The 21,759-nt window shown below is 38.3% G+C and overlaps 2 protein-coding genes across 2 annotated transcripts in view; one reads left to right on the top strand and one right to left on the bottom strand.

Annotated features, from left to right (window-relative positions):
* Positions 1–21,759, top strand: part of ctnna2 (catenin (cadherin-associated protein), alpha 2) — a 355,646-nt gene that overhangs the window by 228,360 nt on the left and 105,527 nt on the right. The window lies entirely within an intron of this gene.
* Positions 18,169–21,738, bottom strand: lrrtm1 (leucine rich repeat transmembrane neuronal 1). The gene is made up of 2 exons (XM_052602760.1): positions 20,961–21,738; positions 18,169–20,667 (listed from the first exon to the last, which is right to left on the bottom strand). Exon 2 carries the CDS (start codon positions 20,658–20,660, stop codon positions 19,086–19,088), a length of 1,575 nt encoding a protein of 524 aa, XP_052458720.1. The 5' UTR covers positions 20,661–20,667; positions 20,961–21,738; the 3' UTR covers positions 18,169–19,085.

Raw genomic sequence — 21,759 nt, 5'->3', positions numbered from 1 at the left:
ATGACCTATTTTACATCACTCTGACTGATGTGGAATAGACCTCTGACCATCCACCCCTTCACCTGTGGATGTGATTAATTGTGTTTTATAACGCCCAGGAGGCCATCAGTACTGCTGGGAAATTCAATGAACTTGTTTGAGTCTATGACCCTCTTGCATTATTATTAGACTTTTTATTAGAGTGCTTTAAAAACACAGATGCAAGCAAATGGTGTGTGTTTAGATTGGATTGTGTCTTCAGGCAGCTGCCACAGCAAACACTTCATTCATTCATTCATTCATTCATTCATTTGTGTGTTTATTTGTTATAATACTATAATATAATACTATATAATACTATATTTACATCTCTCTTTTTAACCCTGTGGTGCTATTCAGTTATTTTTTAATGATTTATTTATTTATTTATTTTTTGCCGAATACTGGTATAAAACTTTGCACATTCCACATTGCACATTCCACTTGGCGCTGTTCATGTCTTCAGACTCAGAATGATGTATTTCTATGGTGACACTATCAATGTTTAAACAGAATCGAAACTCTGTGACAGTCAGGGGACACAAGCTGTAGCTCTCAGAGAATTCCCAGTTTATCAGGTGTAATTATGAGTTATATGAGGACATGAATGCTTTTTACAAGCTGGAATCTCATTAATATGGCTATTATGACATGGCGTAAACGCACCTATAGTCTGTTTTGAATTCTATTCAAATTGACATCTTACAACTGTAGACAGAGGTTAAGTTGTATTTATTCCAACTTTACATTCCCTTAGGCAGGGAAATCTGAATAGTGCAGTTATGGGAATGTAATTTCATCACATAGACCTGTAATTCATTTAACATGGTGTCCAGAAATGAAATCATCTGGCTGCAGAGCAAATCGACAGGTTCAAACATGCCGTATCAAGAGGCTGTTAACCCATACATCCATAACAATGCAAGTGTAAATATAAAAAAATAAATGAGTCAGCGCCCACCCCAACCATACCCTCAAATTGAGTAATTATTTAACATGGGGGTATGATTAAAGGAATGAGAGATTTCATTTTACTCTGCAGAATGATTAGAGTTATTGAATCACTGTTCAATTTAATTAAATTGCCTTTGTGATTCAATTTTTGCTGTGGGTGTAAGGGAGATGGTGTGGCCATTAAAATGTGTGATTGATTGATGAATTTTAATCTTGACTGTGGTCAGGTCAACAGAGAGAGAGAGAGAGAGAGAGAGAGAGAGAGAGAGAGAGAGAGAGAGAGAGAGAGCGTAAGGGAGGATAACTTGGCAGATTAAATTATTTGTTCTTGTTTGTAATATTTTGATTCAGTGGGTAATTTATCTTTTGATTTAATGGACATCAAAACTTTGGCTGTGTTGCTACTACTATACAAAATTAGAGTTTGCATCTGAAGTGAATATTTTGCTTTAGTAAAACCATCACTCTTCATTAACCTATTTGTTTCTGGATGTTATGCATATACAAATATGTAATGCTCAATAGTATTTGCCGTGATTTATATCACAGTAAATAATACCATCAAAAGCCTTTTTTTCCAAGGTTTAATGCCATTTCAGCATTTTTAAGTCATGCAGTTATGGATGCAACAAGCCACCATGTTTTCCTTACCCTATGTAGGGCATTCATGCTGTTTTTTTTTTGTTTTTTTTCACCAAAGGAAAGGAAAAAATGACCTCTTTCATATGTCTAACTCGCAAACTAATTAACCAAGTCCTCCTGATTGCTAATTCTCACAGTTCACCTCTGGAGAGATTGTCTCTCTACCTGTGTTCCCAATATATATTATTTTTTTTTTGTTGCTGAGCAAAACCTTTCTCCATTGGACAGACATTTTGGCCACCTGAGCAAAAAACATTCTTTATATACAGTGTGCACAAACAAAGCGTGTAACTTTAAACTTTAATTTGCTATTTGTATTTATTTTGACCTGTGACTAAATTATGTCCATTTTAGATTGCCTGAGAATTTGCTCATCAAGGCTGTATCTATTGATTAAAATACTGAATATTATTTCACAAAATAATATTGTAAAGTATTATTGCAATTGAAAGTAAGTTTTCTATTTTAATATACTTTAAAATATAATTTATTCCTAAGAAGCAAAGCAATTTTCAGCATCATTACTCCAGTCTTCATTGTCACATGATCCTTCAGAAATCATTCTAATATGCTGATTCATAATCAATGTTTGAAATATAATAAATTTGGGGGGGACCTGTGATATTTTTTCTGGATTATTTGATAAATAAAAAGTAATAAAAGTAAAAGCAAAAATTATAAGAACAGTGTTTATTCAAAATATACATTTAGTGTTACAATATACACTACTAAAAAAAAAAAAAATTGTGGTCAGTATTTTATTTTATTGTATTTTTTTTTTTTTTTAAGAAATTAATACTGTGTTAAATGCATAAAAATTTATAGTAAAGACATGTTTTTTAGAAAATATTTCTATTTTGAATAAATGCTGTTCTTTTTAACTTTTTATTAATCTAAGAATCACAGAAAAAAGAATATCACATGTTCCAGTATATATATATATATATATATATATATATATATATATATATATATATATATATATATATATATATATATATATATATATATATATATTCACTCACCTAAAGGATTATTAGGAACAAATGTTCAATTTCTCATTAATGCAATTATCTAATCAACCAATCACATGACAGTTGCTTCAAGGCATTTAGGGGTGTGGTCCTGGTCAAGACAATCTCCTGAACTCCAATCTGACTGTCAAAATGGGAAAGAAAGGTGATTTAAGCAATTTTGAGCGTGGCATGGTTGTTGGTGCCAGACGGGCCGGTGTGAGTATTTCACAATCTTCTCAATTATTGGGATTTTCACGCACAACCATTTCTAGGGTTTATAAAGAATGGTGTGAAAAACATCCAGAATGTGGCAGTCCTGTGGGCGAAAATGCCTTGTTGATGCTAGAGGTCAGAGGGGAATGTGCCGACTGATTCAAGCTGATAGAAGAGCAACTTTGACTGAAATAACCACTCGTTACAACCGAGGTATGCAGCAAAGCATTTGTGAAGCCACAACACGCACAACCTTGAGGTGGATGGGCTACAACAGCAGAAGACCCCACCGGGTACCACTCATGTCCACTACAAATAGGAAAAAGAGGCTACAATTTGCACGAGCTCACCAAAATTGGACAGTTGAAGACTGGAAAAATGTTGCATGGTCTGACGAGTCTCGATTTCTGTTGAGACATTCAGATGGTAGAGTCAAAATTCGGCATAAACAGAATGAGAACATGGATCCATCATGCCTCGTTTCCACTGTGCAGGCTGCTGGTGGTGATATAATGGTTATTGGGGATGCTTTCTTGGCACACTTTAGGCCCCTTAGTGCCAATTGGGCATCGTTTAAATCCACGGCCTACCTGAGCATTGTTTCTGACCATGTCCATCCCTTTATGACCACCATGTACCCATCCTCTGATCGCTACTCCTAACAGGATTATGCTGCATGTCGCAAAGCTCTAATCATTTCAAATTGGTTTCTAGAACATGACAATGGGTTCACTGTACTAAAATGGCCCCCACAGTCACCAGATCTCAACCCAATAGAGCATCTTTGGGATGTGGTGGAACGGGAGCTTCGTGCCCTGGATGTGTATCCCACAATTCTCCATCAACTGCAAGATGCTATCCAATATGGGCCAACATTTCTAAAGAATGCTTTCAGCACCTTGTTGAATCAATGCCACATAGAATTAAGGCAGTTCTGAAGGCGAAAGGGGGTCAAACACAAATAATCCTTTAGGTGAGTGTGTGTATATATATATATATATATATATATATATATATATATATATATATATATATATATATATATATATATATATACATACAATATACATGCCCATCATCCACTGTCCTCTCTCGATTTGATCTCACATCCGCTCTCGATTTCAGCTATTTCTTCCGCAACCATCAAAATATTCTACAGCAACTCATTTGGCGCTCATCATTCTCTTTCTATGAAACCTGTAAACTGCATTCTCCAGTTGTAACTCTATCGTGATATCAACTCTATAGTGGTTTACCTGAGCATTGCAATTCATTCGCTTTCGCAAATGGCTTTCCCAACTCATTTATGCGTGTGCGTGGTACATTACTTCTTCTGTGTGGCTGCGGTGGAAGAAGTGTGCGACTAGGCGTGCATGCAGCTTAGAGGGATAATTGCTCCCCACCCTCCATTCTGACATCCTTCTTTCTTGTGGTGTAAAGGGAAGAAAGCAGTGAAGGCGATAAAGGGGAGGGAGAGTGCTGGCCTTGGGCAAGACTTGTTCTGAACGCCATCTGCTTTCATTTGATTTTGTTCTCATTTATCTTCTCTCCCTCTCTCTCTCTCTAACCTCTTAATCCTTGCATTTCCCTCTTCGCATAACAAGACCAAATTTCAGCACCGTATAATGTATCTTTGATTTAATACAAGGTCCTTTTGACCAATTAAAGCTGTATTGGTTGGCTTTAGCTGTAAAGCTGTATTTTGATGTTCTGCTTGATTTGATTTCAGTTTTGTTTTTAATTACACCTGCCCTTGTTGGCAAGGACGGGCTGTTTGTGCCGGCCTTCAGAAGCTTCGGTCAAATTAGGAGAAACTTTTTTTTTTTTCTCTGCTGACCTGGGTGAGCAACTTCAGATTTGTACTCGCTATCTTACAAATTGAATAAATAAATAGCCATTTATTTTATATAGTAGAATGTATGTAAAATCTATTTTAGTGTTCCTGTAGCTCAAGTGGTAGAGCATTGTGTTACCAGCGCAAGGTTGTGGGTTCGATTCCCAGGGAACACGTTAGGTAAAAACTGTTGCACTGAATGCACTGTAAGTCGCTTTGGATAAAAGCGTCAGCTGAGTGCATAATGTGTTTACATTTTAATTTAGTATTAGTAGTTGTCCATGACAAACAATGTTGGTCTGACATATTACAAGTCCTTGTGGAGATGGGAAGAATTCCATCTTCTCCTGTTCCGTTGTTGTCGCCTTTTGTAGTATTAAATAATGATTTAATAATTTTATATTTATATGCAGCCGTCACGGCGATAATGCTACTCTGACGAGCTGCTTCTTTGGTTTTTGTCATGGTCCGTGGGTTACACCAGCAACATGCCCGTGGACACTGCAGACTAGAGGTTTGCATGTGTACTGCACGTCAACATGGATAACGATGCAGAAGTATAAATGAAAACTGACGCATAGCCTACGGCATAAAAGCTACAGCGTAGGTCCGACGCAGAAGTATATATCAGCCTTTAGATTTACTCAGCAGCAAATGAGAGCTGGCTGCAATAAGTGGCTGAATGGTCTGTGCTTGACTCCCGTAGTCCGTTGCAGCTTTGAAGTAATTCCCTTTTCACATGGCCATGCCCGCAGGCTAGGTTCTCACACACTGCTGAGCCAGACACTTTTGTTGGCATTTTCCATCCATTGCCATCCAGTTGTCATGAGCGAGAGGGAAGGGGCGCATGTTGAGAGAGTGAAACCAGAAGAGGAGGGCGTGCAAGTGAGGGATGAAGTGATTGTTTAGCATGAAGGAGAGGCGGACGACATTCATCAGCTGCCATAACCATCAAAGAGAGCTCAGTCACAGATGAGAGTTAGTGTGTGCAGGTGACAGGGTGAGCCTCTGTCTGAGCACTGTGTGCCACATGTCTGAATCTGAGTTAAGATTCAGACACGATTTAGGTTTGGATAAGGACTTTGTGTTCTTGATGAATGTATCTGATCTTTCCACTAGTACAGGATGCGCAAAAGAGGGTGTGAGAGGGAACTGCAAGGGGTTTGTGAGTTGGTGTAAACTTAATTAATTACATGTAAAAAAAAAAAAAAAAAAAAAAAAAAATGAATACATTGGTCTGCACAATTGATCAAAATAACATAGAAATCACAATATAGCTTGTCATGATGAAATCAAATACTGCAATTTGAGTAAGTACTGTATATTCAAATATATTTTCATAATTTCACTCGTGTTCCAAAAAATACAAGTTTGAATGTTTGAAATGGTAAATGCTTAAGAAGTTGAACTTTTAAAAGTGAACAGTTTAAGATGTAAATATTGGTCACTTATAGTGTATACTACTACTACTACTACTACTACTAATAATAATAATAATAATAATAATTAAAAGAGTAATACATTTAAATAACTTTTTATAAATATAATCTTATAATTCTATAATTGTATAGTGAAAACTAATACTAGCACTACTACTAATAATAATAATTACATTGAAATTGGTATTGTTTGGTTTCAGCAGAAACAGTTTGAAATGATTTCATATTAAATGATTTCTTATCACTGTTGAAATCACCATATATGACAATATATTTGCTTTATCATTTTATTTGGCCAAGTTGTGAAGCCCTATATCTAAATAATTTTAGAACAAAAACAATCAAAAACATTTAAAGAAATAGTTAATATTAACATTTTTGTTTTCCTGCATATCATTTGACCATTTTTTTTTTCTTTAAGGAAGTGCAGCAGATCTTTTTGTTCCATCAGAGTAACATTTACGGCACGGTTATATATGTGAATGTGCAAGCTGTCCACAGACACATTTGTTGGCATCAGTTCTAAATGTCAGAGGTCGAGTCACATACATTTAACTGTCTCCTGTGGACCCCCACGGTCCTCAGCATGACTGTATCTTTCAGAACACTCGGAATGGAGCTCAGAGGAAAAAATGAATGAGATAGAGTTGTTTTGTCGATAGAGAAAAGTCTCTTTTCCACCAATTTCCTGGCCAATTTCCTCCAGCTGCATTCTCCTCAGTCTCTGGGGTTGACAAGTATACTCTGAGGCATCTCCCTTGAAGCAGCTACAAAGTGCTATGCTTCATTTCACAATTCATCCTCATTTCTTCAGAGTTATTGTCTTCTTTAGGTTTTGGGCTCAATTTAATTTCTTTCCAGTAAGTCACAAGATTATGACACAAATATATATGGGTAAAAAATTGAATCATTACAAAATATGCAGCTCGTTTCCTAAATTTGCTGAGCAGACAGACGGTCAGTTAAATGTTCTAGAAGTATCATTTATTTATTAGTGCATTAAAGACATTATAAACCCTTTAAGAGACCTGCAGATCTTTAATTGAAGATCCCATTAGTTCAATATTCTATGAACCTTGCGGTATTTGTAAACATTTTTGGAGTTATTTCTATGTGAAACTTTAGATATGTCAATGCCTTAATATTGTACATTTCAGTGTCTGTTCTAACAAAAATGTTGTCACCTTTTATTATTATTATTTTTTATCAATTATAGAAACTGCTATAAATCTACTGTAGAAAGACTATAGTGTCATTATTCAACTCAAGTCGATTGTTTGGTTAGTGTTTGTTCAGTTCAGTTCAATAATTGTGTACAGTTTATTATGAAACATGCTTAATTCTGCAAAAAGCCGCTCTACTGAAGACAATAGTGTCATTGAGATTTGTTATCATCTGATAGTGCCAGTGCTGTCAAAAATACTTGAAACATGTACGGAAACGAATGAGATGTCAATGCAGTTGTTGAGGAGAATAATTTGTGTTCTGAATCTATAATTAGTTTTAACCAGTGCTGGAAAATCTCAATTACTGTTTCCTTTAGAGCATCATTATTGTCTGCTTGGCACTGTGCTTATATGAAACTGAAACTGTAATATATCCAGCTCTGAGTAAACACATTATTAAGATTTGTTTGTCTTTATAATTGATAGGTTAGCAGCAAGTCATCATGAAAGAATGGGTAGAAGAGCGGAAAGTGGTTTGAGAATAGCCCAAGCTTGATTCACACATGGGTTGCCTGCATATAAGCTCCATCCCCAGATTTATTTGGCTGCATCTCAAACAAGTGATGAGGGTTTTTTGGTTTGTTTGTTGTAAGTATCAAATAACCATGTCAGAGTGTTCAACTTCAGCTAACAAATGTATGTACCTCATAAACAGGGAGTACCTCATAAATTAGCAGGGAGTAGAGTAGAATATGAGAATATAAACTGAGATGGACTAAATCCAGCCCTAAGACTCCTAAACAAGAAACCTGCAAATCTACAGTACTGTGCAAAGTTTTAGGCACTTGTTTAAAAATGTATAAATAGACTATATTGATGAACTTCTATTAACTTAACTAAATTAAATCAACATTTGGTGTGACCACACTATGCATTAAAAAAAAAAAAAAGCTTTTGTCCTAGGTGCACTTGCACATTGTTTTTCAGGTAGCTTTGCAGGTAGGTTGCTTAAAGTGTCTTGGAGACATTGCCACAGTTCTTCTGAATTTAATATTTAAACTTAGTTTGTTCTGTTTCTTCTTGTTATTCTAGACAGACTGGATGATGGTACACACACACACACACACACACACATATAAGCACGGGAACTGAGCTGCAGCACCACAGTGTGCAGTTTCAAGACCACATTTCCAGGTCCCTAGCTATTTGTAGCAGTGCCACCTAACCAATTTTAGGAGGGATTTTAGGAGGATTCATTCCTGAAACAAACAGGTGCAAAGTCTACACCAATGGAAAACACACACACACACACACATATATATATATATTCAGTATTAGATTTTTTGATATTTTTATCACTCATGAGATGAACTAAAATGTTTAATAAACACAAGGGGAGCAGGATGTGTAGAAGATGTGCGGTCAAATTCTGTGTAAATTGGATTTTGTATGGACAAGATGCAAAGCAGTGTGGAGTGGCTCATCCAATCGAATTTCAAAAGCAAAACCATCCATTTCATAATCACCATCAGTGTCAAATCCCATTCAATTTCTCGTCACACACAGATCATACATGTCAAGCTATGTATATGTTTACATTTAGCCGCTTTTCTGGACTCCTGCCTTGGATCACATTATGGCTTGGCGCAGCACAGCACCAGTTTAATGTTATTATAGCAGACTGACTCATATAAGCTGACACTGACTGATCATGCTGCACAGTGTGGTCTCGCCCAATTCATCTGTTTTAAAACAAACTCCCTTCATTTTATCTGCCACCTCTGAGCCCAGATAGCATGCTTATGCACTGATAAAGTGTGCTATGCTAAGAGTTTCCCCATTCATTAGTATTAGTTATTCCCCTTGGTCCGAAACCTGTTCAATATTTACACTAGAGAGGATAAACTGAGTTTTTCTGCAGGGGATGTTGGCTACACAGCAGACTGAAAGCCAAATGCATCCCACTGTCACACCAACCACACATCTGGACCCGTCGCCTCCAGCATTCTTCGCACTGAAATACAGTAAACCTCAAAATGGGATGCCGAGGTGGATAGATAATCTCAGTGGGGTAAATATTCATTTGGGCAGTTTAGTTGGTAATTTGGACACAGGAAATGCAACTAAAAAAAAAAAAAAAGATGTCCAGCACTGCCATTATTTAGAGTGCGGATGGGGCCGCTCTTTGCCTGAGTCTGCATTCATAAATCTCCTCTTGGCTCCATGAATGTAATCAGGTGCTTACAGAGGACACACACCACACACTGGCACAACACACTCCATCTCTCTTGTCAACAGCCGAGTCAACTATATGGAGGGGTGTGATGGGCGAAACTTGCGCTTTTGGAATCAAAAAAGGGGGGGAGATGCATAAAGCAGAAACCTTTAGTTATCTTCCCACTCGGCCATTTTGAAACGCAGCTAAGCAGTGTTTTGCCATGCCATGTTTTGCAAAAGGAAGAGGACAGAGTTCAATGAGTGGGCAACAACAACAATTCTGTTCGTTGCTTATGGGTGCGTGTGTGTTGATCTTTTGAGCACACACAAATGTAGGCATAGACACTTGCATGAAACGTACAGTACAATCTGTCTAAACTACAGCACCACAGGTCTCTGACACCTCTTTATTCTGTTTTATCTTCACTCGCTGCATGTAGTTTCTCTCTCTCTCTCTCTCTCTCTCTCTCTCTCTCTCTCATTCTTTCACTGGTATGCAACCTGGTCACAAATGCATTTGAAGAATTGTCTTGTGATGTACTGCTGTCTTTTGTCCATCTTTTGGCAGCATTTGTAAAGGTCTTACACATCTAATTAATCTGAAATGTCTGCATTTGTAGTAAACAAATAAACGAGAAAGTGAAAGGGATTGATTAGTGAATGTGCATTTCTGTGCATTTTATTATTATTACTAATTTCTGTATTTTTTTAATTAAAAAAATGTTGTGTGTGTTTGTGTGTACATATACATGTAGAAAAACCTTGAAATAAATATGAACTAAAGAAGAAAATAATCTTCAGCACATCATTGACCATGTTTCTTTTTCTTTTTCTTACTTTGTTTCTTTCTTTCTTTCTTTCTTTGCTTCCACCTCTACTTGCTGGTCTCTATCTGAATGTGTTTTCATCCCACAATCTTCTTATAGGTAAGTCCTTTATCTTTAAAATATCCCATCATGCTTAATGTGGCTTATTCCTGGATTCATGAATATTGAGAAACACTTGTTTGGAATATTTAAACTTTAATTAAGCAGTGTTTGACAAACAGACCATAATCAGGGTTAAATCTTGTATGTACTACAGTATATCAGGATAGTATGAAGTTACATATGGGTGTTACAGTATGCACCTTTGGATGATTTAAATTGGCTGATGATGGAGTTAGATGATTGGCTAATATTTAATGTTCAATTTTAAGTAATTTATAAAGTTTAAATCTAGTTTAAGTTCCCTAATTAAATTGTTGCTGGTTTGCCTTCTCTTTAGTTGTTTGCTACTTTCATGTTTTGTGTTTGATAGTGAAGTTCCACCACAATAACTCTTTATACTGTTCATGAATGTTGAGCCGTCCAGTAGTTTTATAGAGTCAGTCCCATTCATTAGACAAACATAAATGATTTGATTATCTGGCATTGGAAGAATGAGAAAAAAGATGCAGGGTGTTTGACTTGGTTCAAGGTCTAAGTGATATAATCATATAGGCAGACATGTAATTCCTATCTCTCTTTATGTGGACATCTATCTGTGTTGACACTCACTACATAAGTGACTCTTTTTCACTTGAAATCTATTGCTTAAACTAGGGGGTGGGGGGGTTGTAGCTATCTTTATAAGAAACGTATTAGCATGCTTTAATACACACAGAATTCATGTAAAATATTTAAATGGTAAATACATAACATACAAGGGAGGCTTTCAGCTCAAACATCACATATTCTAAACATGTTCTGTATTTTATTTATCTAAACACTGCTTTCCTGCTGTTCAGTGACAGAGAGCTCATAAGTTATCTTTTTTGGCTTAATATACTAAAGTACTAAAAGTGTTGCTGAAACTAGTTTGGAATAATTGAAAGAAAAACAAAACAATTACATTTGTAAACATCAAACAAGTAATTGAATTAAAATGAAATTCTATATCTGTTAGTATACCTGTTAATTATTATTCATGCTTCAATTTTATTGACATCTGGCATTGCTAACATTTAGTTTTGTATTATTTAATCATTCATTCATTAATTTTTATTTTGCATTAGGTAGAGTATTAAATGTATGTTGCATAAAATACCTATCATTTATTGAACCATCCCCCCCCCCCCCCATTTAACCAGTAGTCAACTGGATAAACAGGCTTTTTTTTTTTCTTCTGTAGCCTTCATTGTCCTTCTCAACACAATCAAGATTCCTTATGCTTCTCTTCTAATCCCATTTTTGCACAGCATCTTTGATATCCCGTGGGGCAGAGGAATTACAGCGGAAATTACTGCTCTGCAAGATTTCTTTTTCATCCTGTCAGGGCAGAGAGTGTTCAGCTGTTCAAATACAGATATCAGGTGTTTTTTTTTTTTTTTTTTTTTTTTTTTGCCATATTGAATCTCATAACCCACCATTGGTACTCAGATACAGAAGAGATACATTTATGTAATTGGCACAAAATAGATAAATCAGCATTGAATAACCTTGAATATAGCATTTAGCAGAGTCCAGCAGGTATAGGAAGTGGGATGCATCGTCCATCGCCGATATCTGACAGACATCACGTCTTCAGCTGACGTCGTGATTATCCCCCTAATTAAAAACAACCTAATTAATCACACTAGCCTTCATCACCCAGTGCTATGCATGCTACACAAAACACACAATACACAAAAACAGCAACAAAATTCAAAATGATTTGAATATTAAATATATAACAATAAAATTAAAATAGTTCTAAATAAACGTGATATGTAGTAGCCAAGTATGGTGTACCAAACTTGGAATTTGTGCTCTGTACTTAATCCATTCAAGTGCACACACACAGTAGTGAGTAGTGAACTACACACACACTGTGAACACACACCCCGGAGCAGTGGGCAGCCATGTGCTGTGGCGCCTGGGGAGCAGTTGGGGGTTCCGTGCTTTGCTCAAGGGTCTCACCCAAGCGCCAACTTCCCGCTCTCTCTTGTGAACCCCATACGGAAGTGACTTAAACTGTAATTCGTCAACTGGCCACAAGAGAGTGGCTGCAAAAGGGTGTCAGTCCCATGTTAAAATGCCCAACTTTGCAGCAGAAAAAAACATATTTACAGCCTGGTTAAAAATAAATATATATCAGGTCTCTATAGCTAATTCTGCATTTCATGACAACTGTGAGGGCGTTAAACTCATTAAACTCATCCGTTTAAATTATATTAAGCTTTAAAGTTCTTCACGATTAAGGGCGTGGCCACTTGAGTAACAGGTGGATTGCTGCTTCTGTCACCGCTGTCAAGCTAGGTGGGCGGGCCTTCAGCAACCAGCCCCCGCCTTTTTGCCCATTTTCGATTATCCGGGAGTGATACTCAGTGACGCGCTGCCAAGATGGCGACTGCCGCCTCCGCCCACTTTTGACTTCAAAAACTCTCTTCGGAAACCAATGGGTGATGTCACGGACACTACGTCCATGTCTTTATACAGTATATGGTCTCACCTCAGTCGTGGTATTAAAGGTGGAAGAGAGTACGCAAACCCGCAACCTTTGGGTTACAAGTCCGACTCTCTAACATTAACCAACACTCCTTAGGCACAGGAATACTTCACATTCTGCGTTCTGTTCCGTCTTGTGCCAAGCTGCAACCGCACAGCTTATAAAGTGTACTCAACTGCAGATGAGCGTGGACGGACGAGATTGACACATACACAGTATCAGCTATTTAACTCGCTCTGTCTCATCATTCACCGGGCCACTTCTGATGAAAATGTTCTGAATATTGAAAATTGCTAGTTGCTAGGTAACCACGCATTCCATCCATCTCATAATTATACAAAATGCTAATTAGAGAGCTGCATGGATGACGCATTTTTGTAGGCAAAAACCCAGAAATGAGTTAACATTTTAGATAGCTCAAGGTTGATTAAACTGAAGTCAGGGTTTTTTTTTTTGCCTGTAATAACATTTCTGTTTAACACAAGTCTAGATATGTTCACATTTTATTCAATGCCATAAAACCAGTAGTACCCTAGGTGATGCCAAATGGCTAAATTGGACTACAGAGGTTGTCTGGGACATTAAACATCATCACACGAAACAGCAAAACTCATCTACTCACTAATCTACATTCACAGCCTTGTTGTGCTTATAATTGCACTCTTGCTTCCACTCAAGAATTCAAGAAAAATGTCACGCGGCTGTGCTGTAGTTTGTTTATAGCCAGTTTTAGCTTTTTACTTCTCCCATTTGGAATTAGGCTTCAGAATTCATAAAAGTTGCTTTCTGTATAAAGATTTGTGAAGATTAATGTGCTGAACTAAAAATGTAAGGGGACAATCCTGTTGAGTTTTTAGGGAGAGAACCAGGGTGATGTGAACTTCTGGGTTGGCCTCTAAACATACGTCATCACTGCGGCACTCAATTTGTTTTTAAAGGAAGCATAAGCTTAGTTTGGAGTTTAGAGTTGTCGCTTTAAGAATACAGAAGGAGAGAGAAATAGAGAGGGACAGAGACAAAGGTTATCGATCCTCTTTATTGTGCCACATCTCTCTCTAGCTTTACTCACAGTAACAGAGGTATAGATACAGACTGCAGTGTATTATATGGACTGATCTCTACAGTGGCCTCTCTCTCATGGTAATCATCAAAACTGCTCTCATGTAGCTCTGTCTCTCAAGGCTTTCTGGGAAAAGTCACTGCCAGGGTCGGCAAATAAGAATTTCTGTTTTCTCACGTTTCAGATATTTTTTACATATCTGCATAAATGGGGAACAGAGAACTGTGCGCTGGGTCCGACCCATGAGATATTTCGCAAACTTGCAGAAAATAACAGTCGGCATTGTTTCCACTCTACGACTGTTTGCTCAGTTCAGTGCCACAAATGCGAGAGCAGATGTTGCTGAACATTAGCCCTGAGCATAACCATTCAACCATATGATATATAACTTTAAATGGTGTGTAATGTCATATTATTCATTAATGTAATGCCCATTGGGCCGTTTACACTGGGTATGACTTAAATTGTAACTGCAACAGCCTCTCTCTCTCCTTTATTTTTTCTTTATTTTATAAAGCACGTTGATGTATGTCCTCTTCCCACTCACTTCAGAATCACTTAATGTGTTAATAAAGACATGGGTGTATAGTATGTCTGCTTAAGCATTGAAAGCCATGCAAATTAGATTTATCTGACATTATATACATTTATTATATATAGCAATTTTAATGATTTTGTTACATTGAAAATGGCACAATGCCCCAGGGGCGGCAGTTAATGTGACGCCAGTGATGCAGATGCACATATAAGAATGATGATGATGATGATGGTAATTATAACGATGAGTTGGAGGATTATAAAGCCGTCTCGCTCCGTTTACTCACATTCCAGTAAAAGCAAGTTCTTTACTACATCTTATATTATCTTATATATTGCAAATAATAAGGATGATATCGACTTGAATACATTTATGAGTCACAGAGGGAAGCAACAGTCAATTCTTGTGTCGATTCTTAATGGTGTCTTCTAGAGGCTGGGTCAGTCCTTTGCGTTTTTGGCAGAGTATCTGTTTATGTGTGGGTGTTTTATTATGCGAGACCAGAGGCTAGGAAAGGCACATAGGGACATTCAATCAACACTGAGAGACAGCAAGCAAGGTTAATTAATTTGTTAAGCATCTGGTGCTCTTTCAAGAGACTCTGATGAAATATCTGCATTTTAAGCATGCTGATACTGTGACACTTAATCCGGTTTTCCCATAGCACTGACCTTCTACGGGTTTATGCAAGCCATTCCTTATTTCTTATGAAATGCAATCTGTTTGTTTGATATTCGAGGAAATTAGGAAACGTGTTCTGGATTGATAGGTAGCTGATACTAGGTTTGCTAGATATTAATACTCAAAACTAAGCATTTTTACATACCTAGCAAAACGTTAAATGCTAGGTGTAATGGGATTTTCTGGTGATTTATTGAAGTAAAATGTTTCTCTTGAGTACTTTCTCCTAAAATTGATTAGGAAAAAGTACTTGGGAAAAATGAAAGAAATCGAGATAAAGTAAACATTCATATTCAATCTTCCAAAATATTTATAAAAACTACAATAGTATCTCACTTATACTGAAGTAACACTCATCTAAGCATAGTTTGTGAATGTTGTTCTCTTCATAAGTTAAATAGTTTTTCTTTTTTTTCTTTTCTATAGTCTTGTAACACTGTGGTCACACTGTTTGATTTAAAGTGCACACTTAAATCTGTGAGATTAATCCGATTATTTGCTTTGATTGACCCACATGATTTGCATAGAATTTGTTTTAGCTCTTGTAGTTGTTTGTAGCATCTTGTAATTTTGCTTTGTTTACCACTGTTGACCCTCTTTAACTCAGTGCTGTACAACACCATAGTACTCACTTGAGATCTCCATATTCAGGTGCTACTTGTATACTCCCTGCACACACATACACACACATGGACGCTCAGGCTAACAAGGTCAAAAGCTAATGTCTTGCCCCCTACCGCTTGGCACAACTACTTTCCCACAGATCCAAAGGCTCGCTCCTGCTTGAATTCATGTCTAGTGATTGACCATTTCTTTTCTGATAGTACTGGGCATCTAGCCAAGTTCTCCACATACTAATTAGCCAAAATATTAATAAAAGATTGTTGTATAAATAAACCATATTCCCCCAACCCCCAACATCCCCTATCTTTCTCTCTGTCAACACTAACACAAGATTATTTATTTAATTTATTTTTGCCTGGAAAAGTTACAAGCGAGAAAGTCTGTAATTGGCTAAAAGCTATCCGTATCGATCTACCTCAAGCCTCGTCAATAACGGTATTAATTATTAGAGTTAATTGTCAGAGCAGTAACTCTAGTTAGAGTTTGAGGGCAGAGGGGTTTGTAAGCCACATAAGGAGGAGGAGAAAGCCTCAGATTAAACGAAATCTCCCGCCACTTCAAATATTCATTTCCTTCCTGAAGAAAAAATGGTAAATAATAATAATTAAGGGGAAAGGGATTTCAAAACAACTCCCAGCAGCGCCAAGATGAAATGACAAACATGCAATATTGATACAAAACAAGCTAGAAGGACTAAAAATAGGCCACGGAAGCGCTTTGATTGGAGGGATGGCTTAGATTCATTCAGCGTTAGAAAAGAGATGGGTGAATGTAATCAAACAACTCGCTTTTCGTCTCCATTGTTTCCCCTGTTGCCTTGTCGCTGATACGGTCAACAGCTATTGTTAGTGAAAGGCACATTTTTGTTTTCCACAATCCATCCACCTGTTTCGAGAAGAGAATCATGAAAAGCTACATTTTCTTTTTTTTTTTTTCTCTCTTTGCCGGCCATGCATGGAACATTGCTGTCATTTCAACATCATGTTGATTCTAGGAATCTGTCACGCAGTCAAGTAGACAATCCTTTATATATATATGTATACTCTCCAGAGGAATCATTAAAAACCCAACCACGCATTAAATTGTACATATTTAGGGGTTTGCTTCAAAATATGTCATGAACAGTATCCTTCTTTAAATGATAAAGGGGATGGGAAAGATCGTAGTCCAAGGAGTGTCAGACCAAATGTTCTGAGTAATGCGTTAATGTCTTCACCTGACAGAAAACAAGCATAAACAGCAAAATAAATAAATAAATAAATAACAGCATGACTAGATTAATCAGAAAAGGGCGAAGCGTGTCACATTGCGTATGATTTACAACAGTAGGAATACATTTTATTGGTTTAGCTTAGCTTAGCTTCATATGCGCATCAAATACAGTGCTTAAAATAGAACAGTTTCATATAAAGTATTAAAGGATTCAAAGGGGCCGGGACTTTGGAATTTATAATAAAACCGTTTGATTTGATTGTAAAAATACTTGCTCAGCCTTGCATTGTCCCTTTAAGGCATATCCCAGTCATACATGACAAATGAATACTTCACACATGCAGCTGGTCAGAACACACTCAATTCCACCTTTTCAGGAGATGACACAAAACCTAAATCACACCCACGTAAATGGTCAAATTTAAATGCGTACACATACATGCACGCTTACACTCACATTCACACACAAACACACGCGTAGTGCCTCACACACACCATATTCACAGTGGCATGTCCCCTATACTTACTAAACAAATCAATCATTATAACAGCCAAGTGAGTGAGGTGTTGACTCACAAAGTGAGATCTCCCTTTTTAGGATAAGTCTGCTTTTGCTGTTTAGTCCAAATAATTTTTTACTGTGGTGGTAATCCTGAGCTGAGCTTAGAGAATGCATATAGAAAAGCAACAGGCATATACATGAGCACACACAAAGCCGGGGCAAGAGAAATTCAAGATCTTGTTACTGCGGTATCTCGTTTTTCTCTACTGCTGGTATGAACACTAGGGAGCAGACTGTACCTTTTCTCAGAGGCCCTGAGCTTTTACCAGCGCAATAGCCACTGATGTGGGGCGTGCACGATCTAACAATCCATCAGGGTGATCACTCACACAATAACAATGGCTTACCCCAGGACATCATTTAAAATAATGTCACACTTAAATAAGCATCTAGAATTTGCAAAAAAAAAAAAAAAAAAAAAAGGATCACACCCATTTCAAGTACATTTAGATTTAAATGTTTAAGGCCCCCACTCACTTCTTTAACCCCTTGGTTGAGGCTCGTTTTATGTGATGTCTGTGGAAGCAGTGAATGGAATTAAGGTCTTAGACACTCCTTGCCTTGTTTATTTGTACAGCATACAGTTGTTTGACTTTATCACGTGAGATCCAATCATACCGCATTAGCCTTCTTTGTTTTTGCTAATTTGCTTAATCTATTCAGGATAGGTACAAGGGGGACAACTGCAACAGCTATAACAATCAAGCTTTGCACAGTGATTATATCTCGGGTAGAGACGAGGAGATCTGAACCTTTGACTGAGGCTTAACATTTCAAATAAAGTAAAGCACTCTGAAACAGGCCTGCTTATTTACATCCTGCAATAGTGCAGAGCTCTCTGAACGTCTTTCGATCACAGACATAAAAAAAAGAAAGAAAAAAAAGCAGCCCTCCAACTCGCCTGCAAAAATGAGTACTGTAAATTGCAATTCATTTATTTAAACATTTGTATTTCTCTTTTTTTTCCATAGATTACAAAAGAAATAAGATAACATCTTGCATTTATCCCCACTCCTGCATTTCTGCTGTTAACATATTTTACATATAATCTTTTTTAAGGGTTTATTTGTTTTGTTGTTTTCCTCTACAGTTTTGTATGTTTGTTACCACAGTAAAAATGTTGTTCTGGGTGTCCTTGATACCTTTTGAAAGTCCTATAATATCCTGAAGTAGAAAGACACATTAAAGCTCAAATATCCACTCTTCATACGAGAAGCCAGGACAGGTCAACATAATTATTCCACATCTTTTGCATCAAGTACATAGGTGTTAGTGTCAAATCTCCCACAAGGCTTTGAGGCCGTTGAAATCAGCACTAAATCCCTGTTTTTAGTCCATTTAGACTTGAGAAATGTTAGTTTCCTCCTAAAAGAACAGCAAAATGGGGTGCCAAGTTAACTTGTGTTCCATATCCATTCAAACTTTGAAACCACTGATTTTTAAAAATGACATGGGTGGGATATCACACCTCACACTCTCGAGATGTCTGCTGCTGGCATGTGCAAGGGCCATACTCGTTGATGATGACAAGACCCCCCTCAATATGGTTGGGTTTGTAGTCAACGTAGTACTCAGATGCAGACGTTGTAGCCATCTGCTGCATGGTCTGCTTCTGCTTCTGCTTGCGGCGCTGGCTGGTGAAGCACTGCCTTAACTGCCTGATGCCTGCTGGGAAACATTTCCAGGACACATAGAGCATGAGAACCATGATCAGGAAGGAGAAAATGAGGGCCATGGTGCCTGTCACCACCTTATGAATCTGCATGGTGCTCTCCAGGTCATCAGCAGATGCAGTCACCGTTAAGGAGTTGGTGACCACTTCCCCGCCCTCCACGTCCTGCAGGTCATACGGATTTCTTGTTGGCCCATCATATATGAAGCCCCTGGCGCGGTATCGGGTAGCGGTGAATGTCTGTGTTGTTGCTTCTACATTGTCCTCGCATAACTGGAAAGCATAGACGGCATCCAGTATGTCCTCACCCTGTGCAATGTCCGGGCTGGCACACAACAGGCCACTGTCACGTTGTCCCTGGAAGTTGCTAAGCCAGGAAGCCAGGGCACAGACATTCCTGCTGCATTCCCAGTCATTACCTGTCAGAGTGATACTGCTCAGGGATGTCCACGAGTCCAAAATTCTCTGATCTATGTAAGTCAGTTTATTGGAGTCCAGCATAAGAGTATTAAGGTTGGGTACACTCTCGAACACATGTGGTTCAATGTACTCAATCTCATTGTTGGAGAAGTCAATCTTCTCCAAATGGTCCCAGGTCCAGTCAAGGGTGCTGACCACAATGGTGGCCTTGTTGTTGCGCATGTAGAGGGTCCGTAGGGATATGAGACGTGGGAAATGGGCCAGATTAACTTTCACCAACTCATTGTGCTCCAGATGCAGCTCAGTGAGCTTGAAGAGTCCGGCAAATGAATTACGTGCCAGGCTCTGCAGCTGGTTATAACCCAGATCCAGGAATTGCATGCTCCTGCAATCCTGGAAAATCCGCACTGGGATGAATTTAAGGGCATTGTAGCGCAAATGTAAATTGGTAAGCTTCCTAAGACCATGGAAAAGGTCTGGCTCCAAGGATTGAAGTCTGTTATAGGATAAATCCAATATTCGCAGGTTGGGCAGAGGTCTGAAGGTCCCGTTTGGCAGGCTCTCTATCCGGTTGGTATTCAGATCCAACTCTTTTACCCTTCTCAGCCTCTCGAAGGCGTTCTCCTCCACAATCTCAATATTGTTATGATCCAAGTAGAGCCAGGTAAGCTGTGAGAGGCCAACAAAGTCCGCTTCCCGCAGCTCAGATATGTTATTCTCGCGCAGGGACAAACCAATGGCACTGCTCAGGTTTTGGGGGATGTCAGTCAGGTTGAGCCCTTCGCAGTACAATAGCTTGTTGTCACATCGGCACGGCCTTGGACAGCTCCCTCCCACCAATGGAACTATTTTCAGAACAATGCCCAGGGAGCAGAGTATTAGCCCTGGGGGCTTTCTTAGTGGCCACTTTAGGTACAGACCAATTAGGAGGAAATCCATTAGCATGAATATCCTGCAGTGTCGTAGAGAAAAAGTCCATTGAATCTTTCAGATCGTGGTCATTTTAACATTTTGTGATTTGTTACTCCCCAAGTCTTTTCAGTTGATATGTATTTATAGAGGATATGGATGGGGATTTGTTACTTAAAGAATCAAGAAATCCTGCCACATTGAAAGGAGAAGAGTGACAGCATATAAACGACAAGTCACTTTGCTCATGTTAGATCAGAGAAAGGAACAGAGAGATGAAGGTACAAAAAATGCGCTCCTCAAGAATCAATCTCACATGAAAGGATGCCTACTCACCCCTTTCCAGAGGCTGACAACCTCTATTCAGTTGATCCCTTTGTGTCGACGCTAATTATGTGTGAAACTAAAAAGACTCCAGTGTGGTACAAATTCAGCCCCCCCTCCTTTTCATCGGACACCAGATCCTGGCAGACTTACAATGTCTTAGTTCTCCTCGTGTGAAAGAGCCAAAAAGAGAGCGAATCTAAGTGGCATTCAGCAGACTGGTAGGAAGTGCAAGTTTCCCGGGCTGCATGCATGAGCGCTGTCCTCTCGCCGCGGCTCCTCTGCATTGACTGTTGCGCTGATCTGTGGGAGAGACGAGTGGGGGAAAACACGCACGAAGGAGGGAATAATCCACTCCAAACTCTCACTCTCCCTCTTTTCCTCCCTTCTTGTCAAAGACTCCCGATCTGTCGTCGCAAATCACCATCCATAACCTAAAGTGATCACTGACCTGCACAATGTACATTGATTGAAGCTCGTTGGCATTCTGTCAGTTGTCGTTTCTTCACAATTATGCAAAACCTGTGTGATCTGCATCATATAGCTCTACATTTCTTTTCCCTGTTCCTTTTGATTTTTTTTTTATATAGTAGTGATATCCAAAGATAATTGATTGTAGTGTGTCTAATAAGACTCAAATCTTCAGCAAAGTCTTCTTTGTATGAAGCTCATTTCCTGTGGGCTGCGGAGGCTGTAGATGCTGAGGCTGAAGGCAGGCGCGGTGTATGGGGAGGAGAGAGATGCTCGATCCCTTGCAGCAGACTAGTGCACTGGCAGTGCATGCAGAAACACCTTCTGTTCACTGAGTGTC

This window comes from Carassius gibelio, chromosome A1 (assembly GCF_023724105.1).
Source record: "Carassius gibelio isolate Cgi1373 ecotype wild population from Czech Republic chromosome A1, carGib1.2-hapl.c, whole genome shotgun sequence".
In the NCBI taxonomy this organism is placed as follows: Eukaryota; Metazoa; Chordata; class Actinopteri; order Cypriniformes; family Cyprinidae; genus Carassius; species Carassius gibelio.
The sequence above is the reverse complement of the archived record's forward strand: the minus strand, read 5'-3'. Positions and strand labels throughout refer to the sequence as shown.

What these genes read in the sequence shown, in the direction of transcription:
- lrrtm1 (XM_052602760.1), bottom strand. Translation starts at nt 20,660, where the DNA reads ATGCTAATGGATTTCCTCCTAATTGGTCTGTACCTAAAGTGGCCACTA.